General features: G+C 40.8%; 2 protein-coding genes across 4 annotated transcripts; one reads left to right on the top strand and one right to left on the bottom strand.

Annotated features, from left to right (window-relative positions):
• The first annotated feature begins 952 nt into the window (after positions 1 to 952).
• Positions 953 to 24070, top strand: LOC140236856 (uncharacterized). Of its 3 annotated transcripts, none has more exons than XM_072316798.1 (6): positions 953 to 1081; positions 2078 to 2148; positions 2640 to 2722; positions 3869 to 3940; positions 4725 to 4985; positions 6752 to 11350. In XM_072316798.1, the coding sequence occupies exons 2-6, from the start codon at positions 2118 to 2120 to the stop codon at positions 6860 to 6862; spliced, it is 558 nt and encodes a 185-aa protein (XP_072172899.1). In that variant the 5' UTR covers positions 953 to 1081; positions 2078 to 2117; the 3' UTR covers positions 6863 to 11350. The 3 variants fall into 3 exon arrangements, with proteins under 3 accessions (XP_072172899.1, XP_072172898.1, XP_072172897.1); XM_072316797.1 differs by lacking the exon at positions 953 to 1081 and adding an exon at positions 23943 to 24070 and having other exon boundaries at positions 2020 to 2148; positions 6752 to 6910; XM_072316796.1 differs by lacking the exon at positions 953 to 1081 and having other exon boundaries at positions 2020 to 2148.
• Positions 18606 to 25881, bottom strand: LOC140237054 (uncharacterized). The gene is made up of 6 exons (XM_072316994.1): positions 25845 to 25881; positions 24844 to 25125; positions 23748 to 24137; positions 22368 to 22567; positions 19755 to 22023; positions 18606 to 18670 (listed from the first exon to the last, which is right to left on the bottom strand). The coding sequence occupies exons 2-6, from the start codon at positions 24974 to 24976 to the stop codon at positions 18606 to 18608; spliced, it is 3057 nt and encodes a 1018-aa protein (XP_072173095.1). The 5' UTR covers positions 24977 to 25125; positions 25845 to 25881.

The raw sequence follows: 25881 nt of genomic DNA, 5'->3' as shown, positions 1-25881 counted from the left end.
ATGTGAGGAATGGGGTCCGGAGCTTGAGCCAGCATCTAAGCCGCAGCCAGGGGACCTGTGTTGGGAGCGGAGAGCGCGACAATGCATTCGACTGCTCTGCTGGGGGAAAAATGTGTGTGATGTGGATGGAAAAAAAAAGAAAGAAAGAAAAGATGAGAAATTAAGAGCAGTTGGAAAAGATGCACCAAGTGTCACCATTGGTTACACTCCAGGATTGGATTCAGTGAGATGTTCTTCCATGCTATGGGTTCTCTTACCAGGAGTGATCATTCAGCTCAATTAAGAGTGAAGATTGGATTTTGCCCATTACCTTTCCTTTTTTTACATGTCTGTGGTGGTGCCTCACTACTTTGGACCAGAGCTGCGTGGCAGTTTTTACGTGGAGCGTGGTCTGAGCGATTTGCGCGTCGCAAATGGCAAAGAAAAAAAAGTGTTGGATCTGCATGTTGCAGTGTGCAAATTAACTGTTTTTATCAATTCTCAACGAACTGTGTGTGTGTCGAGGGTCACAGATGACAACCTGTGATCAGTGATATACCAATGAACTCACCCTTATGTGTCATTTTTTGTCCAGTTTAGTTTTGTCGGTAGAGTGGCACAAAATGAACTTTGCTTACTTCATTCGTCTCTGTGTCACGTAGGCATGGACTGAAGCACACAGCACCAGTGTAGGGCACAAAAGTCACCCCAAGTAGTACCAGGACAATGGAAAGTGGTTAAAAAGAGGCAGTAAGATGGGGCCTATTCGGTAGACCACGTCACTAGCTATGAACTGATGGGCATGTAAATGGATCAGCCATTGTGAAATCTTATGAAAAGTTGGCCAGGGACATTGTCACAAGAGTAGGGTAGCCGAGTGGACGGCATCTTGGTTTTGAACTGAAATTAAGTGTTGGACTGTGCAGTGAAGGGCTGACAGGTTGTGTTCAACTTGTTACGATTCCAGAGCCAAACAGCAAAGATGATGGACACTATGAAAGAAAAAAAGAAAAAAAGAACCTAAAAACAAACAAAAAAATGTTTGACATGTTCTGTAGATACTCCTTCCAGAACCATCAACACACGACTGTTCAACACAACGGTATGTGGGTAACTTGCAGTGTGGAAACTTGGGTATGATTCAGATGGGAATGAATATAACAGGAAAAAAAGTCTAGAGAACAATTTAATTTATCTTCACCATAAAATAAATGGGATTTTCTTTTGGATTTTTTTTATGTTTTCTCAAATTAATTGTGATGAAAAGACTTTGGCGTAAATGTGGCAGGGTAAGATTGGGTCATTTTGATTCTTTTCGAGACTTCTGTCATTGAATGATGCAATTTCAAAGGGCTTGGGAAGTTGGAGTGTCAAGTGACATTAATGCTCAGGAAGAAATGAAGTACATTCTGATTATGTAATGGCTGCCACAACAAGCTAAGAATGTAACATTGAAGCCAATGGTTGGGAAGAGGTTTTAAAAGACTAGTGATGTCAGTCGCATATCTTTCAATGTATTTCGCAATGTAACGACGAGTTATTTCATGGAGCATGTGACCGTGTCACTGTATTCCATTCACGAGTGTAACTTGCTTCAGCAGGCTTGTTGCTTCACCATTCTTACATTTTGGTCAGGTTGATTATTAACAAATGAGCTATAAAGGAGTGCACAATGCTACTTCTAGTTTCATCTGCTGTGCATTCCTATACCGTACTCGCAGCATAAGATGTAAGCGATGGTGGATTTATGTGCATGAATTTTGTGTCACAGCTTTCAATGAAGATGAAAATGTCGATTGGAAATTCTCTTCCAAAAATTCTCACTATTAAGGGGATTAATTATCCTGTCATACATCTGAATTATTAAGAATGACTTAATGTGACATGCTGTCTGCAGGAACGGTGAAATTCAATTAATTTCCGCATAGTGTCGTTTGCTTCTTCTTGTTCCAGTATGACAGAATGCACACCAGAAAATATGACTTAATTTTTTTCGTGCCATAATATGTACATATCAACAGTTAGGAAGCTTTGGAGCACCATGATTTAGTTGTTAACCGATGTATTTGGTTGATGTTTTTTCCCCATGTCGCACTAGGCGGAGACGGCCCGAGGGCAGGGACTACCGTCATCGTGGCATGAAGCGGCGGATGGACTCCAGCAGAGATGGTGAGGTTGTCCTGTAGATTCACCGACAGGGTTGATATCTTTTCAGTGACATCTAGTTGGTATAGACAGTTCATTTGTGGCAGGATTTATGATGGTTGAGCCATAACTGTGTTTTATCTGCCAGTTAGCTCTTCTGCTAGAGTGCTCTCTTTACTTGTTGGCTTGAGGTGTTTTTTTTTTTTTTAAATTGCCTTGATATATTTGTTTGATAAAGAAGGAGAAATCACAGGAATGCATTCCTGAGTTTTTCACTGTTCGATGTTTGCACTGCGAGTATGGTATGCTTTTATGGTATGCTGCTTCATAGATAAATGTTTGGAGTAGCTGAGAGTAGTTAAAATTTGGTATGTCATTAGATCTGTCATCGTCTCTGACAATTAAACTACATTTGGTATCAGCAGTGTTTAAAGTATTGGTTCCAAGGGGGTAAATACATGCTTGTGTTTTGTTGGTGTTGTTTCTCTACTCTCTCTTTATCTATCCCATGTCAGATCACCGGAGGCGCATGAGACCCCCTCCTCCACCCCCTCCGCCACCCCTTCTGGATCCCTCAAGGGACCTCCTGCTAGGCCCGGTAAGTTTTCTTCATCCAACTTTCCTAGCGAGATAGGGCCACTGCTGATTGGCCAACACTGTATCACTACTTTTCAATCAATCTTGTGTTTCATGTGTATTCTTGATGCCTCTGATATTTCCATCCCTTTTAACTTGTTCCCTACAAGATTCTACAATCCGAACAGACTTTGTGCACATCCCAGGATGTTTCTGTAGGCAGTGACTTAAAGTGTACCAATACCCTGGAAATAAATTTGTGTACAGGTAGAATACAAAGAAAACAATGTACAGGTAGAATACACAGAAAACAGCCGTAATTCACCTGTGATAGTCCCTGAAAGTATACATATTTCGATAAATCAGATCATATCTCCATAACAATTTGGCACTTGTACTTCACACTTAAATTCTCCTCCAGAAGCACTGGTACTGGTGTGGGCGCATTCTAGCTATATGTGTATGTTTTTAAGACTGATAGTAAGATTCCGTTTTGATCGGTTTTGCTGATGGTTTGCGTGCATTGCATATCACTATCATTCAAGACTTAATTTGAAAAAAAAAAAATCTATCACAACAGTTGGATTGAAGGAACCAGGTGATAGACTAGTCTATTTCAAGTCGTTTGTGTTTTCGAATACTCTTTACATTTAAACTCCAGTAAATAAAAATCGGAGTAACAAAAAACTTTAAAGGGACAAATGGTTGACTGATGCTTTCAATTCCTCACCATGTGGGCGGTGAGTTGGCTCAGGCGATGAGTTGGCTCAGTCGGTAGCATGTCTGCCTCACGATCCTAAGGGCCCGGGTTGGAACCCGAGTCTGGACGGAGCAATGTTGTGTGTAATCATACCATCCTCTCTAGCAAGAGGCAAAACACTCTGTCCCTCGGATAGGATATAAAATGGAGGTCCCGTGTGTGAGAGAGTCACAACTCATGCATGTAAAAGATCCTGCTTCATTCATTCATCACAAAGAGCAGGGTGTTTAACCTGGTGAAGCGGTCCCGCCTCACATCCAACTGGACTCCATGGAAGACCAGTTTAGCATAGCTGAATATGGGATATCCAGCCATCTTCTCAGATAGGCTCTTAACCAACAATACCATGTAACAGACTGAGGGATGAAACTGATCATTCTTTGTTTTCTCTCTCTCTCCTCTCTGCAGTCTTACTCTGACTATTTGAGAGACTACTCCAATCGCTCCATGACGATGTCGATGCCTCCCTACCCATCTACGGTGAGATTCCTGCTCTGTCCCTGGGGGAGGGGTGCGAGAGAGAAATAAAATCTGTTCTAACCAGTCATAGTGACCATAAAGGATGAGTTCACTCAAGTAATTGTGTGCATTGAGTGAATGCAGCAATATTAGTTGAACACATCAGTGAAGTTTTAAGAAAATGGGACAGTTTTCTCAAAAGATACAAAATTTAAAGTTTTAGTGCTGCCATCACTGGATAATAGACTACAATGGTTTGTGAGATCACTGCCGGATGATATAAAGAAAATATGAATACAATGTTGATGAATCTTTGTATAGACCTAGTGATATCTCAAGGTGACATACCTTTACATTGCCTAGGCCTAGAACGAACTTGATATAAGGTCCGCAAACATGAACTGATGACTTGGTAACAACCTTTGTAGAGTATGATCGCATGGTAGTGTTCCTATGCATGACCAATGAATTTTGTTCTCAACTGATGTCACACATTATCAAAGGAATCTATCAGATAGGTGTTGCAGCTTTCTTGGCAGAAAGTCATGTATGTTTTTTTGCCAGATGCAAAACAAATGAGAACAGTCTGGGACTGCCTAGTTTGCAATGAGACTCACAATTAAAAAAAAAAAAGAGAAAAGATTCATACGCACCTATTCTATGTTGTATTCACATCAAGACTCGATTTTGCACTTAGTCATAAAATTTGTTTAGTCATGCATATGTATATTGTATGTCATATCAGTTGATACAGCAGTAAATACCAGGCAGTCATATATTTAGTCCATGTTGTGTTCCATTACAGAGCTACTCCTATGACCCACTGGCCCCCTTTCCTCATCAGTATACTCCTCGTCTCCCCCCACCGGCTCCACCCCTCTCCTCCCATCGCCTGGGTGACTACCCTCCTCCGCCCCTCTCGCCCCTTGGGTCCTCCCGCCGTGAGAGGGAGCACCGCGATCACCGGGACCGGGACAGGATGAGTGAGCGCAGGGCGCGTCGCGGGGAGCACCGCAGCCACGACCGCTCGCGGCGTGAGCGAGCCAAGGACAGGGAGCGTCGTATGGTAAGCAGCTGCTCGTCTCTTTCCTCTCATCACCATATTCTACTCCATTCTCTGTAGGTTCAGTCTGACCTCTCCTATCCAGCCTCCCTTTATCTGGATCTCTCTATTATCTCGATGTGGTGTCGCTGTGATTTTTTTTTTTTTCCCAATCTAATGATTATGGGAGAAGGGGGAATTTCAAACTCAAACAAAATTCTGACACAAACTCACATGGATTAGATATTATTCTCAACATATTAAGCGACATACATTCACATCAAATTTTCATCTAAATAACATGCGTTTAAACATTCACTAGCCCCCAAATCCCCGCAAGAATATGGACAGTACAGGCGAGCGTTCGTCAAGCACATTAGAGAATTCTGAACGCAGATCATCTGACGAGGACGTGACATGTTCACGCAAATTGATACATGTTCATGTAGCTACCATTAGGTAGGCAGCTGAGTCACCCACATCCGGCCAAATACCTTATCCGGATGAGCCCCAGTCCTGACATGTCCAAATAGGAGAGGTGGGACTGTATTAGCACATTGTCAATGTGCCCCCGAAGAGTCAGTAATCACAGAGCTTTATGAGGGGTACATCTGGGCCCCATTGCATATAAGATGTTAGGAGAGCAACTCTTGCTGGAATGGCAACTTTCTATAGCAAGTATTCTCATTTTTCAAAGAAGCATGCTTCCAACCCTGGAGAGAGTATACTTAGAGTTTTGGGAGACAATATTTTGGCATGTCATCAATTTCGGAAAATGATATTTGTTTGCAAATTAGTTGAAAATAAGGCCACCATGAAATCTGTGATGTGTATGCTATTTCAGTGACATGTTAAAGTCATTGCATGTAGTCTGCAGAAGACAGGATTTTAAAGCATATTTACATCATCGTAAAGCATGCCTGATGTTAGCGGAGAAACTCTGGTGTAATCTCGTTGAAAGCAGTGAAACATTTTCAACAAATTAGTGAGAATGTGGAAAAATGTTATCATTTTAGAAACAAAATTAAATGTATATTTACATACTCTGGTACAATCTGTATGATATTAAGGAGATGATATTTCACAAGCACCAAAACTCAGGGATTAGGTGGATTCGGGTAGTCCTCTGTGATTTACGATGTTAAATATCAAGAATGCAGTCAGCTTTTTATTCCTTCGCCCAAAGGGTGCCGGAGGCATTGCGTTTTCGTGTTGTCCATCCGTCCTTACTTTTTCCTTCATATCTTGAGAAAGTGACTCAAGGCATCATGAAACGTAGTACATATTTATGCATGTTCTATTTGACAGTGATTCTCTTGGGAATTTAAGGTTCAAAGGTCAAGGGTCAAAGCCAGGCTAAAATGCAAAATATTTTCTATTCAATACTGAAATTACACTTTTTCTTCATACCTTGAAAATTACTCAATGCATAAACTTTAAAAAGGGTCAGAAGTCAAGTAAAATCTCCCAATACATGTACCTGCACATTTAGACAATATAGCAAACCTGGTTCAAGGAAAGTGAACATTCAACACATTTGTGACAAACCTGTCATTTCACTATTTTGCCAGATATGTAAAACTGTCATCACACATTGTCAAGATATTGTACTATAGACCTATTAGGAGAACCATGCATTATGGCAGAGGCATACCAATCACCATGGTGGAGGCATACTAATCATCATAGCGACATTTCTAATTTTTTTTTTATACTGAAGAAACCGAGTTGCAATTTTAAGTTGTTGATTTTGCACAAGCCTGCTCCCAACCTTGACCTCTTACTTTCAGAATTACGAGCGAAGCCACGCGGATGAATGCGAGGACTTTGTGCGCCGTACGTCAGGCAAGAGCTACGGCTCGGGCGGCTACGGCAGCTCCCGGCATGGTGGACGCAGATGAGGTCCAGTAGGACTGAACATGGTCAGATGGAAAAAAGATATCCACACCGTGAGCTGGTATTTGTTTGTATGTAATTTCTTTCTCTGGTTCACCTGTGATTCGCATCTGGCAATGTGCTCTGATAATGTGAGAGTGCACTTTTTGTGGATGTAATGTGGGAGGACTTCTGTGCTACAGAAACAGCCTACACTCTTACCTCCCACGTTGTCACATTTCATAACTTCTGACTTGGACACAGCCACCTACACATCAATATTACGCTGTTTTGCAATTCTCCTTTGGGTTTTTTTTTTTCACAAAACAAGAGAGCAAGTTGAAGAGTGACCCAACATTGGTTTTGTTTCGTAGAGGACCAATCATTATTGTAGTTTAGGGATGAATTAAGAATTGTACGTAAGATTGTATCAACCTATTTTGTTAGTATGTGTGAAAACATCAGATCATTCTTGATTCTGAGGTGCCAGTGCAATGAAGCATTGTGCATTGCATCATATATGGAAGGATTTGAACTGAAAGTGTTGATTAATGTGCTGAGAAGAATTTCCATTTTATATTTGTATTATATCAGATTATCTGTTCTTAACTGTGTGAATTCTTCAAAAGATAGCACTGAATGTTTTATTTTGAGTGAAATTTTGGTCATTTTGTTGTCTTTTTTTTCATTGATAGCCGTTTTCATGACGTAATGTGAAAGCATATTGATTGAAATCAGCATGTTTTCATTACCTAATGTGAAAGCATATATTGATTGAAGTCAACAAATATGCTGGATATTGAGTGAAAAAAAAAAAAGAAAGAGAAGAATATTAACAGTGAAGTGAGAATAGAATCGATAGAAAAAGTTGTGAAATTTTGAGTGAATTAATTGTACACTGGAATACATTTCTTGGTCCTGTATGTTACAGTCTCTTTGCCAATATCTGTGCCAGGAATGGCTGTATGGTTGTGACAATTTGAAAGGGCTACATTATTGCCAAATGTTCTTTTTTTTTGTACAAAGCCTTTTTGTTTATATTTTTTTTGTAACTTGTTTGTGATAGTAGAATATTTGTTAAGGTAGTCAATACACAATGTTGCATCCAAAGTACAAGAGCAGGCACAATGATCCCAGATATAGAGGCAAAATTCTGGATCTCGTGCTGTTTGTTCTCATAAAAAGTAGGTATGCTGGAGTTGCCCGTGGCCCTCCAAGGGAGCTTGTTTTGGAGATTTACTTTCATATTGTTTTCTTTTCATCTTTGTTCTTTCCCGGAGCATAGAAGCTAGCAGCCCAATAGCTCTTTGCATAAAACAAGGGTGCTGTTTATATCAAACTTAAATCATACAATCAAACATATTTATGACTGGATTCTCTATTTTGATTGGCTGATATCTGACTATTCTATGAATTTGTTTAATTGCAGCTTTTTAGCCAATTAAGACCAGCATCTCTTCATGAACACGTTATAAGTGTTTTCAGTCATTTGCTGGTTTTGACAGACCATACTGTTGATATCTTAATCATTGAAGTGTGCAGAAGCAGAGGGTCTATCCCAAGGTGTCCTTCGGGACCCAGACTTTCTGCAATGCTCATATGACATTAAAGGGCTAATGCAGTGATACTTTCTAGCACACAGGAATGTGTGAGTATATAGTATATAAGAATAGACGCAGCATTTCATTCGTTGTGTCTAACATATTCATCACATGTGCTTTCTTTGAGAAACGATTGCACTTACCTGCCAGAGCGACAGTTTACATCCAAGCACTTGACTAAAGTCAGTGCAAAGTTTATTGAATTACCCGATATTGACTGTGGATGCAAGATTGGTGACAGTCTAACATTTCAAGAGACTTAGTGTGCCATAGTGTGATGGAATTATGTGAGAGAAAAGTTTCTTCTTTTGATTTAATGCTGAATCTTTGTCTTGAAGACTAAATGCACCCTCAGAGTACTGGAAACAAATTATGGTGCAAAATTGGAATATGGCTGTGGAAGTGTGCAAAGAAGGGAAATACTCTAATATGATCATGATTAACTTGTTTCTTCCATGTTTTAACACAATGACCCACACTCAACTCACCAGTGTCAGGTTTTGACAAAGTTATGAAGCCTTCGATTATTTGAATGTTGGGAAATCCATGAAGAATACACTTGGTTGGCACATTGAAAAAACGTAAAGTGACTTGCATCTTGTGGCTGAGGCATTAAAAGCATGATACTGTCTTATTTTTGTGTGTTCATTGAAAAGAAACTTGCTTGTTGAGATAAAGCACACAGCCTACAGATTCTCCAACAATGAAATATCCTTTGACAAGGAGTTATATATAATTCTTTATAGAACATGTAAAAAGTAAACATCAAACTGCATCGTGTGTGTAGAAGTGGAGCTGCCTGCAGCTCCTGGTTTGGCTCTGCAAAACTTTATGGGAATTTGAAGGGAGTTAGTGTGTGATGTTTGAATAACACATGTGATGAAGAGATGACTGCTGTGCAGTCTATTATTGTTCAGCAATGTCTGAATCATGTGTCAAATTGGCTTCTATCATACAAGCCACTTTGGATGACAAGCAACATAATAGTGAATGCCATTCCCTCCACCCTTTTTTTCTGGAATTTTAATTGACTGATTGGCAAATACAGGATACTTCCAGCTTAACATACTCCTCAAAACTGGTGAAACCATGCTGCTCTTCTCAAGATTTTGTTACATTAGGGTTTGAAAGGCTATGAAATATGAAGAACCATTCAACTTTTAATGAGTCTGTCATATATAGGCCCCTTAAATGTGAACCCTTTCATCAAACTCATTTTGTATGTACCTACCTCATACACCTACTCTTGTAAACCTGATGTTGTTTGATATAAGGTGACTTTTTGCTTTATGAATTGCGCTTGAGATAATGACTTTCGGGTCATTGAGCAGTAGTTTGTTGACAAAGTAAACCAGAAATGGATATTTGAGGAATTTATCATGCCATAGAATATACAGTTATCAGAGAGACAGACATCAGACTCTGATTTGATTGTTCCTCTGGTGAGTTTTAAAGAATTTCTTTATGTCCAGCATTTTGTAGTGGAGTTGACAGAAGCCTGTATACCTGCCCAAAATTATCCCTCGTCTATATTTATTGTTGATGATTCAATGCACATTTCTGCAAGTGCAGGTGACTAGTTTGTTACATTAGTGCAGTCCCGCATACTACATTTAGTGTAAGTGGAGATACCTTTATGCGTATGTTTGAGATGCCAGTTTTCAGTCAGGAGGCCCGAAGTTCAGGTCCTTTTGTGTACAAAATAACTTCATTTAGATACATGTATTTTAGGCCCTCTTTTTCATTCTAAATGGTGTCTCTGATATTTCAAAAACAGCGTGCAGTTAAGTTTCTTCGTGAATACAATTCATCAAACATCAGTAAAACCTGTACTTAAATGTTATTGATACTACTTTGGGCCAAAAATGTACAAAATGTAGATCTGGCCAGCCTGACAGTGGGCTTAGGCATTTGAACAAAAAAAAAATTGCGTTGAACTTTTTTCAAAGTGCTTGGGTTCCAAAAATGTGTATATCTGACCCGCCTGGCAGGAGATTTAGCATTTGAAAGAACTAGAAATCACTCATGAAACTTGTTTTTTCCCCAAGTGCATTGGTTTCAGCGAGTTTAGGGCTTTCAACAGCTGATTGGTGAAACAAGTGTGTAATTGATTAGGGTTTTCAGATAGAGTTCAGACATAATATTCCAATAGAGGATAAGGTAACTCATGACTCTTTCAGCAGTGGATCAGAGTGATATTTTTCCTTCCTGTCATAGCTGGTATTTGCCTTTAAAGTAAATACCCTCTATGGTATTTCGATGGTATCTGTAATACAGAGTGTGACAAGACATATCCAAAGCTTTCGTCTGTAGTAGATGGCCTCTGAAACAACATTGAAAAGTTTGAATGCATATTCCGGGTAGTGGTACACTAAAGCAGTGAATCAATGACAAAATGGGAGGTTGGGGCAGAGTAAAGACATTCTTGCAAGAAGATTCTGGAATATTCTAGACGTGTTGACTTCTTTTCATTTTCATGGCAGATGTAGAAGGGATATGCTCGATTTTTGTTATACATTGAGCACAGGCATCTACGTTTTCTATTATTAACATTGTGTATCTGTATATATTTAGTTTAGTATTTGTATATAAACTAGTTATCGTTAGATTTTTTCCACCTTCTTTTCAGATATATCTTTGATCTCTGGGTAAACTGCCAATCAGACCAAAGCTAACATTAATATGTGGTTATCCTTACAGCACTGCTCAATAGGAAGGGCTCTGATGTTCAAGTTGTATATGACCGTCTGGTGGAATATTGACTTGTCGTATAATTTCATCTCTCTGAAGCTTTGATTTTGCCCAGAGGCCAATGTATGCACGGTTTAATGAAGTATTTATGACTGGAATATGCAGGCAGTGTACAGATGTAATAAAAAAATTAAGAAAAATAGTGCAAATTGCACTTTTAAATTCTACAACGTAAACGGCTGAATCTTGTTCCGCGTGTGATAACTGGTGTGAGATGGTGAGCTGTACAAAGTATTATTGACTGCCGAGGTACATTGTACAGTGGAACCGTGTAATAATGAAGTAGGATATATTGAGACACCTGATATAACAAGGTCATTTTGCAGGCCACTCCTTTGATATTTGTTTTTATCCCTGATATAACAAGATACTCAAGATAATGACATGCACAATATAACAACATGCACAATATCATGAGGAATTTGGCTGGTCCCAAACAGCTTGCTCTAACTAGGTTTCCTTGTACCATGGCATTCTGCATGCCCACTTCTCTTTAGTAAAGTTTTCTTGACAGGGCAGACCAATTTGCACCCTGTACTGATACATGGAGGAAACTAAAGGGCTGTGTGTTTTGCGGAACTGCATAAGAACAAGAAGCACAAAATGATTAACATATCCACACCGACTCCCACAATCAACACAGTGCAATAAAGTATGAGGCAAGCTATGCTGTTACCATAGAAAAACAATATTTTAATTGCTGAAACATAACAGAAAAATCTTGTCACTTAACAAGTATTGTAAAAGTCAATATTTTTTCCATGCTCGGTGGATTAAGAGTTTGGTGTGGTTTTAATTCCGTGGAATAAAGACAATAACTACTAGAACATTATGGCAAGCAAAAATATTTGTGTGCTTTTACTTTTGTGCTAGCTTCTGGTTGTGCGAAATGTGCGAAAATTTCTTACAGTACTAGGTAGAACTGGAAGTGACACGGTTTGGAATTTACAAGCGAACTGTGGTGATTATAAACAATAAGACCAGTGATATCTTTGCAAACGTGACTGTGATACATGTTTTTTTTTTTTTTTTGGCTGCATTGGTGAATGTACAATACATAATGAACACGGTTATAACAAAATTCCGGTTACAATGAAGTATTAATTCAGGCCCTAACATTATCTGCTCTATGTTTCTACTGCTCATTTCTTTGGTTATAACTAAATTTTAATATAATAAAAGAAAAATGCTGGTCGTGAGGACTTTGTTGTAACAGAAGTCCACAGTATTCCCTGTAGGAATAATAATGATGATAACAGTTGTTCATAAACCAACTTTCTAACTTTGTATGGGAATCAAAATGCTTCTTGCTCAAAGTACTGTGTAACATGTTGCATTCAGAGTGCTTTGTTACATATTGCGGTGAAAGGACATAATAAGATGCAGTGCACAAAGTGGTCTATACTGTACATGTATCGCTCTCAAAGTACTTTTTGACATAAATCTGAAATGCATCAAATCTGACAAGGTCTGAGATCTGAGGCAAATGCACAATGTTTTGGGGTTTTTTTCCGATAGAGTTGTGGAAATACTACAGTATATTTACAAGCCTTTGCTTACATAACTAACAAATTATTTTATATGAGCAGAGCCCTAAAGCATTTACTGTAAACATCTACACCCCAAAAACAGCAAATTACAGAATATACAAATTCTATTTTACAAGTTTCCTTAACCCTAATTAGGCCGGGCTATTTAGGTAGATGATAGAGCCGGGGGGCTCCCAGGGCCCCCCTACAGATCTCGGCCGTCGATCGCGCGATCACGACGAAATTTGGCACACACATTGCCTATGATGTAATCTAAAGTACTATGCAGTTAATTTTAATGAAAATTGTCATTTTTGCTAATTTATGCATAATGATGCATGAAATCAGACAATTTGGTATAAATCACTAAATAAAGTTCAAAACAGGCACATTTTTTGTGTAAATATTCTTTTTAATGTCCTTAGCAAATGTAAGAGAAAAAACTGCAATCAGAAAAAAATTCTTAAGTATTTTATTGTTTTTTGAATTTCTTATCCACTCCACAAGATTTGAAGAAAATATGCCGTTATCATGGCAACATGTCAGGTACAAACACAGAGAGTGTCTTGCATAACTACACCTACAGATCATTACACATACCAAATTTGAAATAAATTATCTAAATACTGTGGAAGCTACATAGTTCACAAGGTTTGGGGAAAATTCTGGTTACCATGGCAATGCTTTCTCTGACAAACATAAAAAACATGTCTTGCACATCTACACCTCAATGTCATCATGTAACCCAAATTTTATCAAAATTGCTTCAAAACTGTAGGAGTTCACGATGCAAGATTTGCAAAGGACCGCCCGACCAACTGAGTGCCCGACTGACCACATGCTGATTCGTATATACCCCCTTATACACTTTGTGTATGCGGGGGTTTAATTAATTCATCCCGACTTCCCGTTTTAATTCTGAGAACGGTTTCATGTCCGATCCTGGATGCTTCATCAGCTCATCTGATTTGATAGTGGCAAGGCGTCGGTGCTAGTCGGTGCAGACACACTACCAATGTTATTGTTTGGAGTCAGTCATTGCGGAATTCTCCGGATGACAGAGCTATAAACCCAGGAGAGGTTGTGCCACAGTCCCCCACCCTTATTAAGGGAGTGGTTTTCGGAGTTGACGTAGACGGCTTCCCGGACCCTCTTCACGAACCACCAAGGCTCCTTGTCTAAGATGCACCCATCTATGTCATTGAAGTTGTGTTTGAAAGTCTGCAGGTTGACATAATTGCTTATGTAGCGGCTGCTTGGTTTTAGTTTGCAGGCACAAACCCTTGTTGGTCGTAAAGGAGTCTGCACCAAGACTATTACATGCACCACTGGCACTGTCCCATAGGCCCTGTGTTGTAACTTCTCTTTGGGAGAGGCTGCAATGCCAGTGGTGCATGTAGTAGTCTTGGTGCAGACTCCTTTACGACCAGCAAGGATTTGTGCCTGCAAACCAGCTCGGTTTCACCAAATAGTTCTCGTAATTGGCAACCATCTCTTTAACACTGCATGGTGTAGATAATGTTGTTTCTCTTTTCCTTAGGTACTTGTACCTCATCCTTTGGATGGAGCAGTTTCTGTTTGAGTGTGTAAGCCAGTCTGAAGTAGACAGGAATCAGGTAGCCTGAAAGAATCCAATGGATCTTCTGAGAGTCCTCTGATGTAGGGCACAAAGACACCTATGATCCAGCGCTGCTCTGCTGGATGTGTTTCATTCTCCTGGGCCCCATTTCATAAAAGATGTTCGGATAGCAACTCTTGCTGGAATGGCAACTTGATTACTTCCCATATCAGCAGCCAATCAGGAAGCTGTATTGATGTCATTACCACGACACTTACCATTCTAGCAAGAGTTGCTACCATATCAACTTTTTATGAAATGGGGCCCAGATGTTTATGTTTGCATGGGTGGATAGCTTTCTTGATGATCCATCCATGGTAACCATGGTAACCACACATGTGAAGTGCTTCCTGGATGTGTCTCTGCTCTTCCTCCTTTGTCTCCTCAGAAGACAACATGTAGGACGCCCTGTGAAAGAGTGTTCATACCACTCCCAAGAAGGAAGGGGTGGTGTGAATCAAACAGGAGGTATTGGTCTGTATGGGTGGCTTTCCTGCAGACCCAGGACAGGAGCGTTCCGTCGTCTTTGCTGGTGATGAGACAATCTAGAAATGCTAGTTGTTTGTCCTGTGCTGTGTCAACCGTGAACTTGATACATGGGTCGCAGTTATTCATGTGTGCAAGGCTTCTAGTTCTGCAGTCTTGATCTTAACACCTTCCCGCCATCAAATCAGACGAACTGATGAAGCGTCCAGGATTGGACGTGAAACCCTTCTTGGAATTAAAACAGTAAATCCTGATGAATTGATTTAATTTTGTACCTTATTTGAACGTTACCTGAACGAATCAGAACTTACACCAATTGAAGTCCCCTCAATGTTACACTGAACAAAAATGTGTCAACAAAAGCCACATTTTTATGATGAGACCCACAGATCATCCCAGGTGTAGAATGTCACCACACAACTCTTTGAAAACAAAACTCCCACAACTACAATTCCTGGTCTGTATTCCACATGGATCATTGCTATAATGGCAATTCAACAATCATAATTATAAGATCAGTGCATAAAAATATAGTTCTAGTTCTCAGAAATCAGCATACCATATCTTTCTATTGCAGGCGACATAATTCACATAGCAGTAGTCGCCGCATTTCAAGTAGAACTTCATTTACAATTTTACTCACTTTCAACTTCAGTATATTCAAATTCCATGCATGATACCTTTTCAAGAAGAATTACACAACAGTTCTCATTATTGACTTGTTTTCAAAGCCAAATTCTGACCATTCTTACAACAATGAATGCATGATGCCGCATCAACGGCAATCAAATCAAAAGCTGATTGAAAATCACCAGTAGGTCCAGCCTGGTCTAGCATCCTTATACAGACACGATGAACGCACAAATGTCTATCATCTCAGTTGATGTGACAAAGATGCTAATATTTCTTTCAAAGGATGCATAAATCAAGGAATATATAAGGGCACAAAACACATTTACTAGTACTGTCGAATGCCTGCTAAATACCACTACCTGAGATACGAGAAATTTGGTTCCATCATGTTCCTCTGAAATACATGGCTGTACCAAGGTGTATCAATTGTGGTTCAGTAATCTTTGTGAGGAAGATAGCATGAAGGAGTATTCCGTACTGATCACTATTGGCCAACAAATAGAAAATACATATACATGTACACTTGTACACCTTTATTGGAGAAATTTGAAACAAATAATCATTTACATTCTGCACTCATTGTTACTGTGGGACAGGGATTATTACAGACAGAAGGATACTGAAACTCATTCAATTAGCTATCATAACAAAACTTGGCTCCTTCAGTGGCTTTAGAAACCTTGCATAAACCACGCAATGGGGGGGGGGGGGGAGAGAGGAGAAGTTTCGGCTTGAAGAAGAATATCAGTCACAAGAGGGCGCCAATCAAACTGGTGACAAAGTATGTGGATGACTCTAATTCACTATGTACACAAAACATCATTATTTTTTATTTACTGTACATCTGCCTCACTTGTTTTCATGGTCCAACCTGGATATGCTTTAATTAAAATACACTTCTGCAATGTTTTGTCTTGTCAACAGAGGAGGTTACATCAATCGCAATACAAACGTGTATATACAGGGCATATAAAAAAAGGTAATCCAATTTTGGAGAGCTAATATTTCTAATTGTCAGCTATGTAGAGCACATTGTTGGTTGTAAGGAAAGAACTTTTCCTCTTTTAATTGGTACCTACTTATTTTGACAAATGTCATGCATGACTGAGTACATCAACTTTACAGACAATAATGACAACCAGCACTTTTTCAAAGTTTGAGTGTCACATGAAGGAACAATTTTTTGGGTGCACAATGGTCAACGGTATCACCACAATATGTGACTTATATGGCCTGGAACTAGGTTTCAATGGATGAATAAGTATTCAGAAATTTGAGCACTTTCACTTGACCTTTTGACCCTTGCCCTTTGACCCCATGGCCCTAAGTTCTTAAAGTAATCACTAATTGCTATCATTCATTTTCATCACAATACTTTGAGCTATTTTCTAAATATCGATTAACACTGACATTTTAACATTTTCACTTTACCTTTGACCCCATCATGACCAAATTTTCCCCCACATAATCATTGTGCAATAATTCATACACTTTTATATGTACTTAGTTTGAGTTTGTGCATATCAAGTAATGACCAAGGTACAGAGAAATAGTGTAATTTCAGCATTGAAAAGTAAAATTTAACCTTTCAACCTAACTTTTACCCTTGACCTTCGACTCATGACCCCCAAAATCCCAAGAGAATCATTGTTGGGCAGTACATGCATATAGTACAAAGTTTCATGAAGAAACCTTGAGCCATTTCTGAGGAATGGAGAAATAAGAGACCCAGGGGGTCTCACACTCACCTGAATATCACAAGTTCACCTTCCATGCATTCTTGCAGGGCAGCTTGGTGTCCATTTGCATATTCCATCACACTGATAAAAGTACCTGCCAAGTATACTGTACTTAGAAAGTTCGACTATGCAGTTGTGAGAAACAAAAAACAACTTATAGCTCTATTATTTCTGATTCTAGAGAAGAATATTACTGGATATTCATTAATTTAGGAGGTTTGGACCCCCTGGTGCCCCCAAGGGGAGTATGGTGCCCATTTGAACACATAGAGATCCTATCCCCCTAGGAATGCTACTTGCCCAGTTTGGTGAAAATCCATTATATTGGTTTCAAGAAGACGATGAAAATGTACAAGTTGGGCCCGCATTTGGACCCCCCCCCCCCCACATCAATGTACTAATTCATGGTATTAATTTTACTTTATCACTTCTGGTTCTAGAGAAAAAAGATTTGTTTATATTCCTTAATTTTTTGGGGGGGGGGGGGAGTGGGCCTCCTACGGATCCCAAAGGGGAGCATGGTACCCAGTTGAAAAAAATTGAGATCCTAACCCCCGAGACATGCTACCTTCCAAGTTTGGTGAAAATATATCAAGGGGTTTTCAAGAAGAATGGTTTAGGCCCCTCTGACTTAGCGCTATCACTTCTGGTTCTGGAGAAGAAGGTGTAATTTGTGGGGGTGGGTTTGGGACCCCTGGAGGCCCCCAGGTGGGGCATGGTGCCCATTTGAAGGAATTGAAATCCTATCCCCCTAGGGATGCCACCTGCCAAGTTTGGTGAAAAAAAATCATCTTGGGGTTTTCAAGAAGATGAAAATGTACTATTTAGGCCCTAATTAGGGCCCTCCCACCCCCTCCACTGGGTCCCAAGAGGGGCACCCCTAATTCTGCTATGAACAAACTTGAAACTATAGTCATCAATGTACTAACTCATACTATTAAATTATCTCTACACTTCTGGTTCTAGAGAAGACTTTTTAAAGATTCCTTAATTTTTTATTTTTTATTTGTTGTTGTTGTTGTTGTTGTTGTTGTTGTTTGTTGTTGTTGTTGTTGGTTTTTTTTTGGGGGGGGGGATGGGTCCCTGTGGGGCCCCCAGGTGGGTCATGGTGCCCAATTGAAGGAATTGACATCCTATCCCCATAGGGATGCCACCTGCCAAGTTTGGTGAAAATTCATCTTGGGGTTTTCAAGAAGAAGATGAAAATGTACAATTAGGCCCCCATTAGGACACCTCCCACCCCCTCCCCTGGGTCCCAAGGGAGGGGGGGGGGGGGGGGGTCACCCCTGATTCCGCTATGAACACACTTGAAAAAATAGTCATCAATGTACTAACTCAGAGTATTAACTTAGATCTATCACTTCTGGTTCTAGAGAAGAATTGTTTTATCAGGATTTCTCAGTTTTGCTGGTTTAGGCCCTCAGGTACGGCATGGTGACCATTGAAGGAATTGAGATCCTACCCCTAGGAATGCCACCTGCCAAGTTTGGTGAAAAAAAAAAATCAACTTTGGGTTTTCAAGAAAATGTAAATGTACTATTTAGGCCCCCATTAGGACCCCTCCAATCCCCTCCCCTGGGTCCCAAGGGGGGCACCCCTGATTCCGCTATGAACAAACTTGAAATCATAGTCATCAATGTACTAACTCATTCTATTTACTTAGCTCTATCACTTCTGGTTCTAAGGAAGACTTTTTAAGATTCCTTAATTTGGGGGGGTTTGGGTCCCCCTGGGGCCCCCCAGGTGGGGCATGGTGTCCATTCGCACAAATCGAGATCCTATCCCCCAAGGAATGCTACCTGTCAAGTTTGGTGAAAATCAGTCATGGGGTTCTCAAGAAGAAGATGAAAATAAAAAAAGTTTACGGACAACAGACTCTGGACGCCTTTGGCTCAGGTGAGCTAAAAACTGAAATTTTTGCATTTTCACCTCACCTTTGACCTTGGGTCCAATTGCCCAAAATTTCCCCTAGAGAATCTTTATCTGGTAATGCATGTATACACTAATGTTTAAGAAAAAACCTTTAGGCACCGCAAAGATATGGGGGAAATAGTGATATTCCAAGAATTCTACCTTGACCTTTGATCTTGAGCATGTCCACCCAAATGACAATAGACACAACTTTGTCCACTCATACATTCCTGTGCCAAGTTTCATTGGGCTACCTCAAACAGTTTTTAGGTAATGCTGTCCACAAAACTGTACAAATGGACAACCCGAAAGCATAGTGCCTCTGGCGACACTTCATGGTGGAGGCATAAAAACCTCAAACCAAAATCCTTCAGCCATCTCCATCTCCTACGTTTACACCATTCATACGAGAATGACTCTGTGTCTGTCCAGGTTGATCAACAATGGCCATGGGAACACATCACTGTAGCAGCGTTACAGAGACTCCTCACCTACAACAACCCTCTGCAATGAGCAGATTATTTACTTTATATTACAAACAACTTCTGAATCAAGCGACCCATGACTCTCTACACATTACAAAATAGTTTCGCTATCAACCAAATTCTTGTGGATCGGTGCCATTGGTAGATATTGTGTTTCCTCCTCACCATTACTTGAAATATTACTGGAGTACCCACTGTCTGGGCAGTAAGGGACATAGTCTGCAGAGAAAGACAAGTCAATCAGATTGGACTTGGTTGGTACTTGATAGTCTGCTCCAGTGCCAGCTGCACTATGTTCAAGGGAGTGTTTTCCTCCAAGCCTATCATGACCCTTCCACTGGACATACCCTTCTTGCAGAGTGACAGTCTTACAAACACAACTATCTGAACCCTGCACTCTGAGTTTTCCTTCATGCAGCTTACTTGTTCCAGCAACTTGGTTGCTGTTGATTTCACTGTCAGTTCCCTTGATTTGCAAATCTGCCCCAAGCTTGTCAGTGTGGAGGTCTTGGATGGAGTTGTCACCTCCTGTCTCTGTGGCCATCTCAGAGTGCATGCCTCCAGCTGTGTCTTCAAGGGTCCCTTCCACTGCACCGCCACTCCCTTCTTCTGAAAGCCTGTCTTCACACATTGTGGTTACTCCCTCCATCTCCGTCTCAGAGTCATAAGAGAAGGTGTCGTGTAAGCACTCCTCCGAGTCCGCCCCTGTCTTTGTGATCTCCTTGGAAATGAGTCCAGAGTCAATGATGTACCCCGAGGATGAGCTGGAAGACACAATGGACTCATTTCTTGTGCGCTTCATCTCACTTACGTCCTCTTTTGGCTTGTCCTTCACCGTGTCTCCCAACGAAGGTCCACAGTCTTCTACCAATGTGCCTTCCTTGTACACCAGAGACTCCTGCAAAAGCATGGCATTTCTACCACTGCTGAACTTGGCATCCAAGTCTGCCTTGAGGGGTGATGGAGGAGGCGAGGGTAGTATGGAGAGAGAGGGTACAGATGACTCTGGGGATTCATCTGGATTGGTGTCTTGCAGATTGTCTTTACCGGTATTGATGTTAGCTTCTGATGGCATAGGCGTCTTGGAACAAGGCACTGCACATCCTGCCCTGACGTAACTTGACATGGACTCTGAGAAATTTTGAGAGGACCCTTGAGGAGATACTGGAGATGAAGGCAGAGAGAACAGCAAATCCTGCCTAGAGACATAATCACTAATCTCCCTCGTATTCGATTCTAGCACTAAGCGTGGGATGGAGGGACGGGACAATGGTGGCTGTTCAGATGTTTCTTCACCCTCAGGATCTGCACTGCTGTTTTTGTGCAAGTCAGTGGCTCTCAAGCCCTTGGACATGTTTGCAATGCTTGGTAAGGACTCTGTTGTCAGAGAAGCAGAGATGAAAGGTGAGGAGGATGGAGCCAAGTTTTCCATCTCTGCAGCATCACCTTTGGACAAATTATCCACGGCTTGCCTGGCTGTAGGGATAGACAGCTTGGTGTTGACAAGGCCAACTTCACTCACATATCCCAGACAAGAGGACAGAGATGGCTCTGGTGTGGGAATGGACTGACGACTCGCATCACATCTCGCTGCAACTTCCACACATGCCATAGACCCTGGTACGTACCCATTATCTAAAGTCACACCTACCACAGCAGTTGTCTTGGCAAGCCCTGTGCTCATTGAAGCACCCAGCACAGAGTAGGCAATCTCTGATGTTTCAAAATTACCAACAGCTTCTAGCTTCGGAGACACCATTGTCAGTCTGTCATCCAGCTCTCCGTTGAAGTCGTCTGCCATTGTGAAACCTTCTTTCCCACTTCCTATGCCCTTATGTGGATAGTGAAATGAACTTTGAAGGGTGTCAGAGATGTTGGGCAACCTTTCTTTTCTCATGTCATTCTTGATACTGTCTATCCCTGATGTGGACATACAGGCATCAAAACCATCATTGTCATCATCATTGTAGAGGCCATGGACAATGCCTTTGGTATCCTCTGAGCCCAGCAACCCTTTCTCAGCAATGGGTGGAAGCAGGGGGACACTTTCACAGCTTGACGAGGACGAAGCCAACGGACAGCCCCGGTGGCCTCTCTTGGACCCAGCATCCCGCGGTGCACAGAGCTTGCGGTGATCTTTGCTGGTTGCGCACTGCAAGGGGAACACTTCGTCTACACTCAATGGAGACAGCTCGTCATTTGGCGAGGAAGGAACACCGCTGTCAACGCTGAGCGTTCGTGTCAGAATATCCTTACTACTAAGCTCAGCGTCACTGGATGTCACCATGTGACTTGTTAGGGTAGGACCCTTAGAGAAGTCCTGGAAGTCTTCAGCCACTGTCGCCACCTCAGGATTCAGTAATCGACTATTCCCAGGGATGACATCAAATGTTTCCTTCTCTGCCACCCTTCCCATCCAAAATGGACGCAAGCTCTGCAGCATAAATGTGAGCAGGTGTTGGAAAGAAGGGTTGATATAACATTACATAATTAGAGTCCAAACCATTAGAGTAGCATAAGAATTAAATGAGAAATTTCTCACACGAGATAATGTGTGCCTGTATTGATCAAAAGAAGATAGGGACTGAGACAAGGTAATTTAGGTTCTTGAGACAAAAACGTCAAAGTGCTCTCATCATCACTTGAAAAAAAAGAAGAAGCAAGATTTACGCACACATTCATGCATGGGGTACTATAGTAACATGAATCAAGAAAGACAAAGAAAAGTTAAAAAAAAACAGAAAGAATTTGATTTGAACTCTGTGCTCGAATATTCACCACATTTCTGTTCTTGACAATGTCCTTGTAAGCAGGCTCGGGCCACGACTTGCCAAGCTTGGCTTGGACCTGGTAGAGGCATATCGCCAGAATGAGAAGGAGAATTACCCCGGGGAGGATCAGCCACAAGAATGGTCCCAGGTTGGCTAGAGAAGTGAAAAGAAAGTCAGCATGAGTCAGAGGATAACGTGCTCTCAAACCTTCAAGGACTTTCACAAAGCTCTTTTATCATCAAGTCAGCATTTGTGTGAGGAACCAAAGAATTGACATGAATTTGAGAGACAATGCATTTATGCATCTTTCAATTTAAAACGAATTAGATATATATCCACCCAACTGAGCTTTGAATCAGGAGCCAGATCTTGTTTCATGTTGCCTGAATTGACTAACATTTGACTAACATGGCATGGCTGATGTAATTATCATAATTATGGTCTTTATGTATTCATACCTGTCATGGTGATAGGGAATTTTCTGCCATTGCTCGTTTCTTTGAAACAAACTCCCCTCTCATAATATGCTCAGAGTATATAAACTTCATATTCATTATGCTCAAAAGTCACTTATTCATTCAACAGTTATATATTTTTTTCTTTAATGCATATACATTTCACAATGTTTGTAATCATATCCTGCATTGTAAGTGCCAGATGGATGGTAGGAGTGTGAAATGTATATCTTATTCAAGGACATTCCAAGTGTCATTAGACCCTGGACCTTACAAGTAAGAGTCCAGCATGCAATCCCATTTCCTCCTGTGACAAGGTACCTTGAAAAATAAAAATTAATACATGGTCTCTTTTCATAGAAACTGGTTAAGCATCCGCCACCTTTAACCCATTGAGGATGGGCTGCTTTTGCTACAACATGCATCTCCTATAGACACTTGCCCGAGTATACTTGGGACTCGTCCTCAACAGGTTAACAGCTTGGGAGAGATCCATCTTGACCGATTTGCACGATCAGGGCCCCGTTTCATAAAACTTGTTATCAGTGACAAGTTGTCGTAGTTGTTATAAGCTACTGAAATCCTTGCATCTGATTGGCTAAGAACAATTTGTCACCGAAATGTGGCAGTTGTTACTGATAACAAGTTTTATGAAACGGAACCCAGATGTATGACCCTACAGGTATCAATAATCCTTAAAAATATTGGAGGCTGTTGTGTAGTGCATAGTATTATCCAATACTGTACCTCGTGCCAAGTTTTATGTGATCAAGGACAACATGACCTACAGTTAATGTTTTATTGGGAAAGACATCCCTAACAATCACTACTAAATATGACGATTGCAGGCCTGATGATAAAACACTCAAATTTGCCCAACACTTTGCTGATTCCCTGTAACAATCTAGTCATCAGCAGCATCCTGTACTCACTGGGTAGTGGTTCACATGCTTTGTAGTAGGTAGAGGCAGGTGCACCAAGCAGCATCTTCCCATTGTGGATGTTCATTGCTAGGACCTGGAAGTCAAAGTTGGTGCCTTGCTCGCCGGCCTGACTACAGTCCAGTGTGAGCTCAGCGCTGGTGCCCGACACATTTACTGTCTTCCACTCATCAATGTCATTGCCAGACTTGGTGCCTACCAGCATCGACATCCAATACTGCGTTACGCTGGGGTGAGTGGATGTCTCCTCAAGGGCTTGCATGCGGTGCGAAACCTGGTAGTAGGTGATTGGTCCGTTTGGATGGGACGGTGACTCCCAACGAAGCCGCACTCCGCCGTATCTAGTGCTGGAGATGGTCAGGGACTCTGGCTGTTCTGGGACTATATGGAAGCAGCAAGAACATGGCAGGTACTTTAACAATTCTTTCCTGACCTTGATCACAACAATAAAGACATCAGCTGTCTGAATCATTATGAACTATCACTATCCTTTGATGACTCTGAACAGTTAGATACTTGAGGAATTCAACATAACTTTGCTGCTCACTATAGAAATGGTCTGTCAATTGACACAACATATACCTAAAACTGTAATTAATTCCTGCAATGTATCATACTCTTTGTTGACTTCATAGCCAATACACACACCAAACTCTTGATCATGCATAAACAGCTGGTGTATACAATGTATGTCAAAATTAATACCAAATCACACATGATCTTCAGGTGTAAGTCCATATGCAGGGAGATTGGCAAACTCTGATGCAGAGTAAACTACCTTGGTATACCATCAGTGATATACATGACACTTTAATATGAAACTTAGTAAGATCTTTGCCACTCAGAGCTATAGAACTACAAAATGTAAGTGCTATAGGAAATAGTCTATTCTACATATTATATCTAGTACAATTCAAGAGATATTTTTAGTGGTCAATTTTGGTCTGTGATGACTGGCAAATTCATTGGTACTGCTTTCAAGTGTGTAATACAATGGTAAGACCAACCATATTCCATCTCATCAGCTCCTAAAGACCAGGTATCAATCCCCACCCCCTCCCATTTGAAAAGTCACCCCTTTTCTCACCTCCTATGTCAGTGACTTGGACTACTCTGTCTGATAACTCCCCTCCTTCAGTGGTCCATGCTTGTACTTGAAGTGAGTAGTTTTCGTGACCGTACAGTCCCTCCACCGTATAGCTGAGGTTCTCCCCCGCCATATATTCATGCTTGTCCGATGCCACATCCCCCTCAAGGAAGACCTTGTAGTACTGGATGATACCATTCTTGATCTGTGGGGCGGACCATGCTATTCCAATGCTTGTGGAAGTTACAGTGGTGACCCTGACGTCCACAGCCTGACTAGGTCCTAGAGATGGTAATTGACCAATTAAAACAAATACAGACATTTACGGTACAAAAATCATAAAAAACTGTCGCATTGTTGTCTTTTCATGTTACGTACATTCCCCACTAAGTCTAGAAATGGTATAAAACACTGTGTTCAAAAGAAGTTAAGTGCTGTTATTGCCTTTCCTAATCAATATTAAGCCTTTAAGTTAACAAACAACAAACTTTCAATAAATGCTCATCGACCTTCATAATACAGTTTCATATGTACGTTACCCGCAAAATTCTCATGTTGGCAAAAATTCAAATAGACTGCTTCTTTGAAACAATTTTTGGGAAAAGTTATCTCTCATTGAAGTGTTCTAAAAGATTGCATTGTAGGGGGGGGGGGGGTAATGCACAATGGAAACAGAAAATAACCTGACATCCCTGAAATGTACCCTTTTACCTTGGAAATACTCATATAGCTTTTGTCTCACCAGTGATATACGAGGGATGTGTATAACTTGGTTTCATCAAAGTATTACATGCTGTACTGTAAAAGTGGATATTTTCACAAGAGTAATTTTTTCGCAATTGGCCAGGTAAGATGAATTTCGCATGTTTTTAACTCTACAGAATCAGGACATTAACAACTGGAACATGCAAAAATATTTGTGTGCTTTTATTTTCATAGTAGCTTCTGGTTGTGCAGTGTGGTGTGGTACGTGCATACACCTTATACTGCCATTAACTGACCTCTTTGGCTGGACGTTCCATTGGATGGATGGTCACT

The sequence above is a fragment of the Diadema setosum genome, chromosome 13 (genome assembly GCF_964275005.1).
Source record: "Diadema setosum chromosome 13, eeDiaSeto1, whole genome shotgun sequence".
Taxonomy (NCBI): Eukaryota; Metazoa; Echinodermata; class Echinoidea; order Diadematoida; family Diadematidae; genus Diadema; species Diadema setosum.
The sequence above is the reverse complement of the archived record's forward strand: the minus strand, read 5'-3'. Positions and strand labels throughout refer to the sequence as shown.